This window comes from Moschus berezovskii, chromosome 23 (assembly GCF_049115385.1).
Source record: "Moschus berezovskii isolate FMDL1 chromosome 23, NW_MosBer_1.0, whole genome shotgun sequence".
NCBI lineage: Eukaryota > Metazoa > Chordata > Mammalia > Artiodactyla > Moschidae > Moschus > Moschus berezovskii.
The window spans coordinates 57,171,013-57,187,498 of record NC_142482.1 but is presented as its reverse complement, the minus strand read 5'-3'; the positions used below and the strand labels follow the sequence as shown (position 1 = coordinate 57,187,498).

Sequence of the window (16,486 nt, the reverse complement as noted above, 5' to 3'; positions counted from 1 at the left end):
TCCATAAATGGACAATCTGGTGAAACATCTACCCTGTTGAACTATTCATTTAATCCTTTCCCATTTTTACAACCAACTCCAAGTATTCATTTAGAGAAGCACATTTTTCTTGTGATGTTGATAAAGTGACAGCAAAGTATCTTACTGAAAGACATTAATATTTCATTGGTAACATTTAGCTGAATTATAAACATTAATTAAGGCAGTACTTATAAAACTTTTCCACAAATTACTTCTAAGTTCAGAGAAGAGAAAATGCGTATTCTATCCCTAATTTACTAATATATTTGTTTTAATATAATGTTTGTTTTTGTAAAGGTATAAGTAAAATTTAGGAATTCCCTGGCAGTCCAGTTGTTGGGACGCTTTGCTTCCACCACAGGGGTATGAGTTCAATCCCTGGTCGGGGAACTAAGATATTGCATGTCACGTAGTGTGGCAAAAAAAAAAAAAAAAGAAAGAAAGAAAAACTTTAAGTAAAATTAAAATTCTGGGGAAATATCATATTTATCCTGTGACTTAGCAGACATTTGGTGCACCATGTTTCATGGAACCAGTTTAAGGACAGAATTGTGTCACTAACATTCTGTAGGCCAGATTAAGAACCCCAGTGCATCACAGTGTTAATAAACTACCCCTAAGAGAAGTAAATTTATACAAGATACCAAAATATAAACTGGACTATCAGGCTAGTTAAGGATCACATGGAAATTATTTCTATACAAAGTGGAGAATTTTAAATATTTTCTTTCAATGGTTAGGATAATTATCATGTGCTCTAAATGCACTTAATTATAAAATTTAAAGGTATTGCTTTCCTGTTATAATGGTTATAATACATACATTGTGTTATCTAGCCTTACTTTAATCCTATTATTTACATACTAACATATTAAAATCAATAAAGTTAGTCTGACTGTTTTTAAGTAGCAGAGAGAGAAATTAAACTAAGCACTAACTCCAAAGTTCATTTTACTCCATCATCTGACTCCTCAGTAAAAATAACTGCCTCTATCTTGTTTCCAAATAGCAAAATAGATGTTGTGACTCTTCCTGTCAAATATGATGACTGTGTTTTCCCATCTCCCCAACTATTTTTCATTCATCACAGAGTAGAAATATAGTCAGCCTTCTGTATTTGCAGACTCTACATCTACATATTCAACAAACCAGGGATTGGAAAATTTTGAAAAAAAATTCCAGAAAATTCCCAAAAGCAAAACTTGAATTTGTAGTACACAAGTAACTACTTATATAACATTTACATTGTATTAGGTATTATAAATAATCTAGAGAGAATTCTAAGCACAGTTGACCCTTGAACAACATGAGTTTGAATTGTTCAGATCTGCTTACACACGGATTTTTTTCAATACATTTTCAGGCATCCTTCCTATCTTTTTGCATCTAAGACTTTAGCCTATTATGTATCACAAAGTAACATACAGTCTGTATTCTGTAGTTCACTGACCCCTGGGAGGTGGAACCCCAGGATATGGAGGGCTGACTATAGGATTTGAGTATCTTTTTTTGTTTGTTTTTAGATTTTTTTGTTGTTGCTGTTTTTTACTTTGGCCATATAGTGGCATGTGGTATCTTAGTTCCTCAACCAGGGATCAAACCCACGCTCTCTGAACTAGAAGCATAGAGTCTTAACCACTGGATGATCAGGGAAGTCTGGGACTTGAACATCTTATCCACAGGTGTCCTGGAACCAGTCCTCCATGGATACTGAGAAATGACTATAAAAGCGAAACTGCCACCTGGTGTCTCTGATGGTCCATATGGCTTGGTGCCATCTTGAAACGCAACTGCTATTCTTCCCATGCTTGGAGATTCTAGGTCGTCCATTTGAATGATTTGCTAGTTGTCTTGTTAAACAAGAACTAGTCTTTACTATTCTCTTCAGCTTGCTTAATGTAACGTTCATCTTTTTCTTTTAATGGTGGTAAGATTTAATGTAGTTAAATTACTGTCAATTTGCTGCCATAAACATTTTCTATATGAAGATTTTAAGTGCAGGATTATCAACAATGCAATTAACTTTGAATTAATTAGGAATCACAGTCCTATTCCTGCTAGCTTCTGTTCCTTTTGCCCAGGAAATGACTGTCTCCTTTTATATCTCCTTCATTCTATGTGACAGAATGATTATAAAAAACATCCAAGCCAGGATCTGCAGGATGGTATACAAATGCTGTAACAGAGAACAGAATGACACACTGGACAATGGAAAGTTATTGTTGATATTGTTTAGTCGCCCAGTCACGTCTAACTCTTTGCAATCCCATGGACCGCAGCATGCCAGGCCTCCTTGTTCCTTACCATCTCCCGAAGTTTGCCCAAGTCCATGTCCGTTGCAACGGTGATGTCACCCAGCCATCTCATCCTCTGATGCCCTCTTCTCTCTCTGCCCTCAATCTTTCCCAGCATCAGGGACTTTTCCTATGAGTCAGCTGTTTGCATCAGGTAACCAAAATACTGGAACCTCAGCTTCCACATGGAAACTATGTGAATTTTGTATGTTAGTCGCTCAATCGTATCCGACTCTTTGTGACCCCATGTATTGTAGGCCACCAGGCTCCTCCGTCCATGGAATTCTCCAGACAAGAATACTGGAGTTGGTTGACATTTTCTTCTCCAGGGGATCTTCCTTATCCAAGGATCAAACCCAGGTCTCCTGCATTGCAGGTGGATTCTTTACAATCTGAGCCACCAGGGAAGCCCCTGGTTTAATTACATTTAATTAAAAAAAAAAATTTTGCCACTTTGAGTGGCATTTCCCAGTGAAAACTTCACTATGAGTTAATAATGAATCAACTTACCAACTTTTATTAGTTTTGAAAAGCATATTTCTCAGCTCTATGGAAAATTGTCTATGGTCATGTATACAAAATTTTAAAGTAAATTGAACTTTTGATAATTCTGTAAACCACTTGATAATATAATCAGTAAGCAATATAACATTTATCTAGAAGTGCGCTGTTTTATCCCTTTCGGATTTTATGCAGTCCATACTGGTCAAAGTTGCTGAATGTCTAGTATTCACTCTTTTGGTTCTCTTTAGAAAAAGTTAAAGAGTCCAACTGAATGTTAGAATAATTCTATTAAGATAATGTGAAAACAGTTTCAACTTAATAAATATAAACTTTTCATGGTCATATTTAATTATGAAAGTTTGTTATTTTGGAATAATTAAAAATAACAGGTATACACATATTTTTTTCCTTTTTTTGCCATTTTGGGAATGTGTGTATAAATGTCAGATTGAATTATATAAAATTTAAGATATTGGATCACACTGGATAAAAGAAAGAGAAGCAAATATGGAAAAAAATTCTATTGATTAATGAATCTAAATGAATATAAATTTCACTGTACAACTTTTGAGATTTTTTTAGGTTTGTTTTTAATAAAAAGCTAAAAATTTATGATATTCTATTGACATATACATCATTACGTGATCATGGTTGAAAATTTTAATTTTTTTAGCAATACAACTGTTCAGTATGCCTAAAATTTTTACATTTTAAAAATATTTCTTCAAAAGGTAATTAAAGTAGAAACTACATTCTACCTGCTCATAAAGCCTTAGGCTTTATTGTTTATAGAAACAGGTCACATATGATGCCAGAGGTTCTGGTGATGGACAATGAAACAAAGTAATTTACAAAGTCCTCTGCCCTGTGTCCTACACTCACAGCAATTCACTGCTTGGTGAATGGCAGAAGCTATTATGTTTGGTTCACATCCGAATGTGGGTCATTTATGGAAACCTAGCATGTGACATTTCTTTTAAAGCTAAAAAGGACAAGTGTGAACATTTAGTTAACACAGTATTTTAAGGGTCATGAAAAGGATGGAACCTATAACTTTAAATAACTCTAATTCAAAAAATATATATAAAAATGAAGAAGAATCAAATACGATTGCTTATTTCTCACTCCAGAACTTACAAAGGAGTTTAGCAGCATGGGTCTATACATGTTGCAGTCAATGTGCTTGTGATCTAAGTTGGAAAAGTTCTTTATCTACCGGCATAAATACTTTAGGCTGTGGCAGGTACAGATCCATACAGACATCATGTAAACAGTCGAGCTTCTGATAGAGTGACAAGCACATGCTTGCCAAAATTCATTCCATTCATCTTTTAAATATTTAATTTTTTTCTAAAGTCCACATATTCTTTAGCAGAATTGCTGAACACTTTAGATGAGGTGTATGACACTGACAAGGAGGTTAGATAGCATCACTGAGTCAAAGCACAGGAATCTGAGCAAACTCCAGGATACAGTGGACAGGGGAGACTGGTGTGCTGCAGTCCATGGGGTCAACGACAAGGGACACTGAAGCGCTGATATGTATGGAGAAAGTTTTCATTGTCTTTCTGGAAACCCTTGAGAAGTCACCATTCTGTTTGCTGTTTTTGCTGATTAGTCAGCAAACTGTGTCCAACTCTTTGTGACCCCATGGACTGTAGCCTGCCAGGGTCCTCTGCCCATGGGATTTCCCAGGCAAAAGTACTGGAATAGGTAGTCATTTCTTTCTCCATAGGATCTTCCTGACCTAGGGACTGAACCCGGGTCTCCCACATTGCAGGCGGATTCTTTACCGCCAAACTACCAGGAAAACTCACCATCTTGTTAATAGTAATTAAAATCCAAATGGCTTTGGTATGAAATTTCACTACGTAGAGAAAGGGGAAATACAAGGAAAACATAAAGAAGAAAAATAAAACAAAGAAGGAAAAAGAAATTCAGAAAACAAAAATGTGTGCACAATGGAAAATAGTCCAGACTTACTTACCCCCTCCCTGCAAATCCCCATTTCCAGAGGCTTTCCTACTTTGGGTTTTGAGTTGTTAAGTGAATATTTTTCAACGTGTATGTAGGTTCATGTTTGTAAGTGGACAATCATCTTCCTCATTCATTCCTTGATCATGCATTTAATCAGCCAGCAAATATCCACATATGCCTATCAAATGCCGGGAGAAGGAAATAGCAACCCATCCCAGTGTTCTTGCCTGGAGAATCCCAGGGACAGAGGAGCTTGGTGGGCTGCCGTCTATGGGGTCACACAGAGTCGGACACAACCGAAGCGACTTAACGGCAGCAGCAGCTATCAAATGCCATGTACCTACAACTAGGAAGGGAGGGCATAGGGAAGATCCCTAGAAAGAGATGGATGAAAAGGAGCCCTCATGACAGAACAATGGGGAGACACAGCATTAAGGTCATACATGTGGGGAAGGCATGGTCCCAATCAAAAGAACCTTATATTTGCAAAAACAATAGGAAGCCATTAGGGCAGCAGCAACAGATGGTAAAGCATCTGCCTGCCAATGCAGGAGACCCAGGTTCGATCCCTGGGTCAGGAAGATCCCCTGGAGAAGGAAATGGCAACCCACTCCAGTATTCTTGCCTAGAGAATTCCATGGACAGAGGAACTTGGCAGGCTACAGTCCATGGGGTCACAAAGAGTTGGACATGACTGAGTGACTAACACACATTAGAGCAAGACATTATATATATATAGTCAAAAATCATCTGGCTACAGTGAAACCAGACTAACAATTTAAGAGGGATGAAATTATTTAGCTATGTATTAATTAGATAATATTCAGAACTTTTCCCTCCACATGGTAAATGCTGCTGCTGCTGCTAAGTCGCTTCAGTCATGTCCGACTCTGTGCGACCCCATAGACGGAAGCCCACCAGGCTCCCCCATCCCTGGGATTCTCCAGGCAAGAACACTGGAGTGGGTTGCCATTTCCTTCTCCAATGCATGAAAGTGAAAAGTGAAAGTGAAGGCGCTCAGTTGTGTCCGACTCTTCGCAACCCCATGGACTGCAGCCTACCAGGCTCCTCCATCCATGGGATTTTCCAGGCAAGAGTACTGGAGTGGGGTGGCATTGCCTTCTCCGTGGTAAATACTAGTTTGCTTTAATAAGGAAAATTGTAAAGAAGATTGATTCAGAAGCGGAAAATCTTTGATTATCTTATACATATTCCCTAGACAATGAATATGCTCATAATACTCTCATCAAAATCTATCTTTAAATTATTTCAATCCAAATTAATTTTACTAAGTAATAAATGACAGCAGCTAAACTTATAAGGCTATTTGGGACTATTAACACAATGATTAAGAAGACCCCAAAAACTAATTAACTCAAGTCTTTCAAATTTGTGTACCACTTCAAGGAATATGAAAGCTTAAACAAATCTAACTGACATTTAAAGTGTGGTTTCTTATTCTCTGCATATTATAAAAAGAAAGATGTGTGTAGCCTATAGATTTTATGGATTATTCAGATAAAGAATTTAGAATTAAAAGATTTGTATAAAATCAAGAGAAGCTTTACTTGAAAGGGTTATGAGAAATGCTGCAGAGCCAAATATGCAGTAAACACTCTCAGAGATATAGGTGGTCTTGAAAGTTTCTCCTTGAGTCAATGCTTATAGATGGCCAGTTATAAAAGTTTGGTAAACAGGTAAAATTTTGAAAAGAAATTCTTGAAAAAAAAAACTCTATTATATCTGAAACATAAGCTGGTGAATTAAAATTACTTAAAAGAAAAGCCCGTAAGGTAAAATGGCAAAACAGTTAATATTTAAAGATAATGCAAACAAAGAACAGACCAAAAAACTTTTAAAAAACAATGCTGCATTTAGATCTTGACACTGCTGCTGCTAAGTCGCTTTTAGTCGTGTCCAACTCTGTGCGACCCCATAAACGGCAGCCCACCAGGCTCCCCCATCCCTGGGATTCTCCAGAACACTGGAGTGGGTTGCCATTTCCTTCTCCAATGCATGAAAGTGAAAAGTGCAAGTGAAGTCATTCAGTCTCCTAGTGACCCCATGGACAACAGCCTACCAGGCTCCTCCATCCATGGGATTTTCCAGGCAAGAGTACTGGAGTGGGTTGCCATTTCCTTCTCCGATCTTGACACTAGCCACAGCAAATGAATTCTACATTGTTTATGATTAGGAGTTCATTGAAAATAATGTTTAAATAAAAATAGAAACAAACACTTGTAAAATCTCTAATGGGGATATATTTTTTGATTAAGAGCTATTTAAATAAGTCATAAGAATGACCAAAAGACTTGACTGTATATAAATTATGAATATTTGTTTTAAAAATTAAAAATTCATTTAAAAGGTAATTATCAAATGGGGAAAATATCTGTTAAAGTATGACACAAGAGTTAATACTGCTATTATATATTAAACTCACATGACTTAGTAATAAAAACTTAGAAAGAAAGGAAAAAGGACACTTAAAAGGCATTTCACAAAAGAGAAAATAAAAATGGGTGATGAACATACTGAGAATATTCAGTAACTGGAAAATGCATGCATGTTTAGAAAAGGATGAGATTCTGTTTCTTCTGTGAGATTACAAAAGGTTAATGCACGATATGAACACAAGGTGCTGTTTCCCCATGCACAGTTGTAAAAGCATAAATCAATACAACTTCTCTAGAAAACAATTTCAAATTAGTAAAAGGATGTCTTAGAAACATCAACTCTCTGAACCAGAATGTCTAGGACTCTAATCAAACAGTAATTGAAAATGAGGGCAAGACCTTGAGTCCTAAGATGTTCACCAGAATTATTTATAAGATGCACAAAAATGAAAAAGAATTCTATTGTCCAGGAATAAAGTAGTATTTAAATATTTTATACTGCATATATGCTATAAAATATTGTATAGGCATTACATGCTCATGAAGTAAAGAATATGAAATTATCATATAACATTAAGTTTAAATCAATACATATATAAGAAAAAATATCATGTGGGATCATTTATAGAATCTAAAAAAATGATATAAATAAACTTATTTACAAAACAGAAAGAGTCTTACAGACACAAAAAACTAACTTATGGTTACCAAAATGGAGAGCAGGTGTATGGAGAAGATAAATTGGAAGTTTGGGATTAACAGAATCACACAACTTTATATAAAATAGATTAAAAAAAAACAAAACCGAGGGTTTACTGTATGGCCCAGGGAACTATACTCAATACCTTGTAATAATATATAATGGAAAATAATCTGAAAAACAATATGTATATATATATGTATAACTGAATCTCCTTGCTATATACTTGAAACTAACACAACATTGTAAATTAGCTATACTGCAATTTAAAACAAGCCAAAACAAATGAAAAATCGACATATAAAGGTATACTGAGTATAATTTCAACTTTGTAAAAATAAACATACACAGAAGATGGAAATGAATTTATCGAGATTAATAACGTTAGTAATTAACAAATTACTGGTGTTTTTATTTTTTATTCTTTTCTATAGTTTCAATTTCATAACTATACCACATATATTCTACCTATAATAACAAAAATCATTAAAAAGATCGATACTTCTATTACAACTACAAAATCCAAAGTAATTACATCCAGCTCAAGAACCTCCTTGCACAGGGGCAAGGAACCAGCATGCCAGTCAACTCTTCTCCAAGAGCTCCAGAAAGTGAGGACTTTTCTAGTAGAAACCCTTCAGCAAGAACTCACTCAGGCTCTTGGAGAAATGAGATTCAGTCAGCCCAACTCCATCAGGTCCAAGCTGGAGCTTACACAACCAGTCCCCATACTGGGGAACTTCTGGTGCCCAGAGCTAGACCAAATTCCCTCTCAGCAGCCTGCACCACAGCCTTGAGCTTCTTTGCACTTCTTTGATGCCAACTGGGTTATCACATGTTTTGACAGCGTTGATCCAAAAGCTCAGAAGAGTTAAGAGTGTTGCTTTAACACCTGCACTAGGGATGCACACTTCAATCAGTCAACATGTACAGATCCATATTGGCATTATTCCCCGAGATGAGTTTCCTATGAGTCTGGAGTCTCTTTGCCTACATACTTGTTTTCCTGCTAGCTAAATTACATCCAGCTCAAGAACCTCCTTGCACAGGGAAGGAAGACTTCAAAAATCAGGAAGACTTCAAAAATCACTCAAATGTTCTATTTCAACTGAAGTGTTTGGCTACTGTCCTTGCCATGTCCAGACTTGGGCAGGTTCCTTTCCTCCATGTTCCCAGAGACTCCTGTGTTGACCTCTTCCTAGCACTTTAAAAAAAAATTGTTTCAAACACTTAACATGAAATCTACCCTCTTAGCAATTTTTTAAGTGCACGGTATAGCACTGTTTGCTAGAGGCACAATATTACCCAGCAGATCTCTAGAACTTAATCATATTGCATAACTGAAACTTTCTATCTATTGAATAGCTACTTCCTGTTTCTCCCTTTCCTTGGCCTTTGAAAGCCATCATCCTATTCTGCTTCTGTGACCTGGACTATTTTAGATATCTCATGTAAGTGGAATCATGCAGTACTTGTCCTTCAATGACTAGCTTATTTCACTTAGTATAATGTCCTCAAAATTCATCCATGTTGTCACATAATACAGGACTCCCTTCTTTTTTAAGGCTGAACAATATTCCATTGGAAGTATATACTACATTTTTTCCCATTCATCTGCTATTGGACATTTAGGTTGTTTCTACTGCTTAGTTAGGAGTTAGTGTTGTCGCTCAGTCATGTCTGACTCTTTGTGATCCCGTGGATCATAGCCCACCAGGCTCCTCAGGCAAGACTACTGGAGTGGGTAGCCATTCCCTTCTCTAGGGATCAAACCTGAGTCTCCTGCACTGCAGGCAGATGCTTTACCATCAGAGCCATCAGGGAAGCTTGGCTATTGTGAATAGTCCTCTGATGAACATGGGGGTGCTAATTTCTCTTTAAGGTCCTGATTTTAATTTTTTGAATAAATCTCCAGAACTGGAATTGTTGGATTATATTATAAAACTACAGTAGTTATAAAAGTATGGCACTGCATAAACATAGACACTTAGAGCAATAGAACGAACTAGAGAGCCCAGAAATAAGTCCACGCATATACAGCCAACTGATCTTTAACAAGGGTACCAGGAGTACACAAGGCAGAAAGGGTGGTCTTTTCAGCAAATGGTGTCAGGAAAACAGGGTATCCACATGCAAAAGAGTAAGATTTGATGTTTATATTAAACCACCCACAAAAATCAACTCAAAATAGATGAAGTACAAATATAAGACTTGAAAGTGTAAAATGTATACAAAAAAACATAGGAGGAACACTTCATGACATCAGTTTGGGCAATCATTTCAAAACTTAGAAAAAACACAGGCAACAAAAGTAAAATTGGACAAACGTGACTGTAACAAAACAAAAAGCTTCTGCCAACAGAGGAAGCCATGGACAGAGGGAAAAGTCTTCCCAGCACTTTTGTACAGCCTTGTATTTGGACTTTTCTTATTTTTCTCCACCCCACGTATTTTGCTTGCTACATTAACAACCTGTCAAGTCTACCTCTGTGATATTCAGGCTCAACGTTGAAGGATGGTTCTCGTGGTGATTTTGGCAGGAGTGGTGAGAGAGGAAAGAAAGTGAGTTGGAAGAATGATGAAAAGAGAAATGTAGACAAGTCTTCCAGAAAAATTTCCAGGATATCATTGTGTATCATGGGATTGCTCCTTGTTTCTTGTTGGTCCTTGGTTTGAAGAAACAAGTGCAATGATTCACAGTAAAATTAGTTCTCCCTATAAAGGAGAAAGCATTCCCCAAATGTCAAATAATTTCTTAGCTGTTCTTCTACACACAAGAAAGAGATCTCTACCTTAGACGGGGAGATGTGGATCCACCTTCTCTTCTTTATCCGTGTTCCCACAGCCTCAAGATATAACGAGACTGGAGGCTGAACACTCTGAAGAACAAGACTGAAACACTTACCTGAGACAATACACATATAAAATCAAAGACGAAATGATGAACAGCAGGACATAAAGTAGCACCGTGAGCATCACGCCAAGAATTCCGGATTGCATGGTTCTTTCAAACATCCAGTACAGCTTCGCTGCATCAGCCACCGGAGTCTCCCCACTCTGTGTAAATCGCTGATAAAAGAAGATACGAGTTAAGGAAATAATAAAGAGGAAACACCAATCATCAAGTTAGATAATTTAAGTATGCAAAGACCATCTGATAGTATCATTTGTTTTTAAATTAAACGTTCAAGGTGCTCAAGCTCATCATATCTTCAGTTGCAGGAAGGAAAAGGAAAAGACTGCACTTGCATGGTTGGTTTACCAGGGTTTTCTCATTTTCTCTATAAGCGTTTAAATGAGTGCACTCTACATACAATTCATAAAGTAAAAGCCATGTTTTATTTATTTATTTATTCTGATTTAATGAGCACAAGATATGAAGAAATTAAATACCATGGTGGAAAGATTCTTTTCTTTCTGAAGCAGATTTGAAAGAAATTTAATTTGTGCTGTGTGTAAAATAGATGGCTTACTTTAAAAACTTATAAAAGAAAGTTATCAGGCTATTTAATGCGAGCTTGAAAATGAAAGTTTGCATTAGGTCAATTTAATAATGTCCTTATTTTAAACAGGGGAAAATATATTCTATATTGGGTTAGAAAAAAATACAAAGCAAAGAGGTCTTTAAAAGCAAATATAAAACGCTGTGTACCTAAGATGTTGTCATATGACTTCTTTGACCTTTGAGTTTTGTAAAACATGAATGTTCTTTAATTATGACTCTTATGATCTCAAGTGGAAGTCATATGCCATATAAATGTAAATAAGGTATTTTTTCCCCAATATAAGTGAGAAAGACGTCTTTCTCTACTTTTTAAAAAATATTTATTAAATTTATAAATATGAATCCTTCTGCAATGCAGAAGATGTGGATTTGGTGCTTGGGTCGGGAAGATCCCCTGGAGGAGGGCAAGGCAACCCACTCCAGTATTCTTGCCTGGGAAATCCTATGCACAGAGAAGCCTAGTAGACTACAGTCCGTGGAGTCACAAGAGTCAGACATGACCATAGTGACTAAACAGCAAAGAGTACGTTTAAAACGAACCCATAGTACACATGTACAGAAAAAAACAGAAGCCTGGAGAGGTTAACTTGTATTTTTCTTACATCAAAATATCTGGCACTGATGTTCCAACTCTCAACTACTGCTTCATCTACCACTACTCCAGAGCTTATTTCTATATGCCGTTCTGGGATTTGCAGAAGTAAATGGATTTCCCTTGCAAAATGTAAGCCTGTTGCTAGGACTTTGGGCAGCAGATCTGAGAAGGCGTCTCCCTTGCCTTGGCTGTTCGCTAGTCTGGCTTTCCCTTTGCTCAGGGTTCCAGGCTGCTCACAAGACTAGAGCCCTTGAGGCCCTAAGTCCACTAACAGCTTCTTCGGCCTTGTGTGAGAATGCATACTTCTTATCTCTGAGAGGAAGGACCCCTGTTTACAACCTGCAGGTAAGTGTGGTTGGTGACTCTGCAAGATGTAAATTTAACGTCATTAAAATGAACTAAAAGCAGTGGGCTTCGAGCTTGCCCATGTACCTAGTGTCTAGTCTCCGTATAAAGGATTAGACGTACCATCATGTGCCAGCGAGAGCTTGTTGGTACTTGGAAGAGTTGCTTTCAGGTTCTAGCCTGTGACCACTCTCTGAAGTCTCAGTACCAAGGACCACCTTGATGACAGTTCAGAAGAGGGAGCCTGATCAGTTAGAGGGACTTCCCAGGTGCCTCAGAGGGTAAAGAATCCCACCTGTAATGCAGGATTCCTGGGTTCAATCCTTGGGTTGGGAAGTTTCCCTGGAGAAGGGAATGGCAACCCACTCCACTATTCTTGCCTGGGGAATTCCATGGACAGAGGAGCCTGGTGGGCTACAGTTAGAAGTGTTTGTGTTTTCCATCCCATCCTAAGTCTTTTCACTCCTTTGCTTAGGCTCATTCTCATTCTGGGTGGATTGGCTGGGACCAACTGGATTTTGTCCACGTTCCTATTTCTTGTGGATTATTGAGCAGGAGGGGCAGAGAAGGATGCTATCTACATTCCAGTAGGACCATCACCCCTAGTATTTCCCGGCTCCTCCTGGGGCCTACTGAGAAGGTGAGGAGCCACCTCAGAAGGTGAGGTGGTCCTATTGCAACATCACATAGGAAACCATCTGGGAGGATAAGCAGCTGCCCTTTAGGATCTTCTGAGATCTCACAGCCCTCCTGGAATGGCGTTCCCGCTCCAACCAGATCCCCTAGAGAGATCACCAGATGAATAGTCCACTGTATCAAAGGCAGCTGACAAAACACGCCCCGTTAATTTTCCCTGGGGCCTCTGATGTCATCTACAGGAAAGTAGCCTCCAGCAGGGCCATCTCAAACCAGTACAGAGGTCTGTGACCTGATGGAAGCTGACTTGGATTCTAGCAGATGAATGTAACACTCCTCTGTGTGTGTGTGTGTGTGTGTTCAGTCACTAAGTCACATCCAACTCTACTGTAACCCATAGACTGTAACCTGGCAGGGTCCTCTGTCCATGGGATTTCCCAGGCAAGAATACTGGAATGGGTAGCCATTTCCTATTCTAGGGGATCTTCCTGACACAGGGATCGAACACATGTCTCTTTCATTATCAGATGGATTCTTTACTACTGAGCCACCAGGGAAGCCATTATTGGCAGTTCAGTTCAGTTCAGTCACTCAGTCATGTCTGACTCTTTGTGACCCCATGGACTGCAGCACACCAGGCTTCCCTGTCCATCACCAACTCCTGAAGCTTGCTCAAACTCATGTCCATTGAGTCAATGATGCCATCCAACCATCTCATTCTCTGTTGCCCCCTTCTCCTCCTGTCTTCAGTCTTTCCCAGTATCAGAGTCTTTTCCAATGAGTCAGCTCTTCACATCAGGTGGCCAAAGTATTGGAGCTTCAACTTCAGCATCAGTGCTTCCAATGAATATTCAGGACTGATTTCCTTTAGGATTGACTGGTTTGATTATTGGCAGAATCTATTTCAAATACAATTAACAAGCAGGGTTCATCAAAAATCCCCTTGCTATGATCTGGTGGTGGTTGTGGTTTGGTCGCTAAGTCGTGTCCGACTCTTGCGAGGCCATGGACTGTAGCCTGCCAGGCTTCTCTGACCATGGAATCCTCCAGGCAAGAATACTGGAGTGGGTTGCCATTTCCTTCTCCAAGCTATGATCTGCTGGACACAATGAATAGAGTTGAAACACATATATACCAGTTGGAAAACTATCTTCTTAAAAGGAGAAATAGAGTAGTTAAGGAATATTATTACATGAATTAAGATAATTTTATGGATAAATATTTTATTTAGAGTCATTATTAGCATGTTTTATACATATTCATATTGTAGTATATCATTGTTAATTACAAAATCTTAAACTGTATATTTTAGAGTGAAAATGCACTGTTTTGTCATTTCATAAACATCACAAATGTCAAATGCCTGTGGAGAAATTTTTTAAATTATTTATTATTTAGAAATCTTTAAAAAGCTCTTCTTCTTCTTCTTCTTGAGTTTATCTGTTACAACAGAGTATTAAATCAAAAGGAAATAAATAACCTAACTGAGTAAAGGAACTACTGTACAATTACTTTTTACAAAGTTTAGCTGTGAAAATCCTTTGTATTAAAAAAAAATTACCAAAAAGTTACAAAAGAATCCTCCTTTGTAATAATTTTGAAAATGTACCAATTAGTTTGGATTTGATCTCCACTATTTTCTGTTTCCTGCAAGTGCTTAACATAGCTAAAACTGCACTTAAAATGATTGCCATAGACATCCACAAATTTTTATTATGAGAAGAAAATGAATAACTTTGATTTAAGATGCATATTGAATTGGGCATGATTATCAAAGCTTCCGTGTCAACTGATTTGTGCACTAACATTACATTCTATGTCAAGGACTCATATCCTGATTATTTTACTTGACTTACCCCCAGGACAGTATCCACAATAAATACTGCCAGTGGGTCCAGAACTGCCCATAGTCCCATGGTGATGATTAACTTTGACAGGACATCAGGGCAGAAGGCAAACAGTAGCTGACAGCCCCATCTGATCAGAACCAAGGGAAGTACCACTGCGTTCAGCATGAAAGGCCCCACCGCAACCACAAACATCTCTTCTGCGATGTGAAGGGAAGAGGCTGGGTAGCAGAGCTCCACCGTGAGGGGGGAAAAACGGAATCTGCAGGGAAACAAAGCAGCGACACACGTGCAGAGGAGGAGAACTCTATAAAACGCCAAGTAAACAAAACACTTGGCAGAACAATGTGTTTTTATTTTTAATGCAGAAATTGTGACACTTAACAGCATCTCAAAGTTACTTGTTAGAAGTCTTCATCTTTTCCTTAGAATCTCAACAGCTCACTTTCAAGGAGATGGCAAATTCTACCATGTTCATTGTTCTTGTAAATTTCATATGCAGTCATAGGAAGGATACCATTTTAATTCAATGAGAGGAGCATTCTCTAGACTAAAAACTACCCAGCAGGTCAACATACTCACTAGAAGGCTATCTGAAATCAAAGTATATCAGTGGATTTAGGAATGACTCAATCTCTAACAGAAATCAGAAATAGAAATAAATCTCATAATTCTCTGCAAGTTTCACGTAGCGGAACGATTTTGTTTACGATTCTCTAGCTAGAGCCCCAACATACAACAGCAACAACGACGCTGCTGACCACAGAAACATCTAAAGGGACAACTTCACACAACCTAGGATCTAAAGCTTGAATCCAAGGGGAGCCCAGTAATTCAAGAAGCCTTCATCCAGACTTTGGCACCCTCTTTCCAAGCAAAGTGAGCCCTCCTTGACTCTCATTTTTCCCTCCCCTGTGTTTCAGCCTCATAGAGCTCTTCTGCAGTTAATCCTGTTTGTGCATCCTGCTTATAAGCTCTCTACTAAAAAGACTTCTTCATTTTATCCTTTCCTTGACCTTTGCTTTGAAGGAAACTCTTGTGCTTTGTTCTTAGGCCACTGTGAGTATCAAATAAAATAAGGTGTATACATTTCTTTATCAGAGGACCTAGCATAGGGTAAAAACAGAAAAATTCTCACTGTTGCTGTAGCTATGGTCCTGTCCCATAACTACAACATGACATGGAGCTAATGTATGATTCAAGCCTGCGGAACTAGGCAATAATACAAAATATCCGGTGTTTAGGTCCTTTGATTCCTTTTTATTTTTTTGTTTTTTTAATTGGCGTATAATCACTTTACAGTGTTGTGTCAGTTTCTGCTATACAACAGTGTGAATCAGTTGTACGTATACATATACCCTTTCTCTCTTGAGCTTAGATCCTCTGTTGCTTAAGAAATTAGATAAACTGAGCTACCAAGATATTTGTGCAGTCTCATTTCATTAACAACCAATAAAGACAGAGCTGCCTTTCCTATTGAAAAAGTAACAGATCAAATAGTATAAAGCAAATATCCCAAGCACATAATATTTATTTTTTCTACTTTAGAAACTCTTACACACAAAAAAGGGGGGGGGGAGGGAAGAAAGGAATACAAGACCCATTTCATTCTCCCATGAAGAGAATGTTATTCAGTATATTTAAACTTTCATATGCTATAATATAT

At 37.8% G+C, this 16,486-nt stretch overlaps 1 protein-coding gene across 1 annotated transcript in view; it reads right to left on the bottom strand.

Moving 5' to 3' along the window:
- Positions 1–16,486, bottom strand: part of LOC129543293 (uncharacterized) — a gene marked incomplete at its 5' end in the record, with an annotated part of 139,519 nt that overhangs the window by 81,724 nt on the left and 41,309 nt on the right. The window contains 2 exons of the mRNA XM_088831269.1: positions 10,798–10,961; positions 14,830–15,082. Of these exons, the coding sequence (XP_088687395.1) occupies positions 10,798–10,961; positions 14,830–15,082 (417 nt within the window). The remainder of the gene's footprint in view (positions 1–10,797; positions 10,962–14,829; positions 15,083–16,486) is intronic.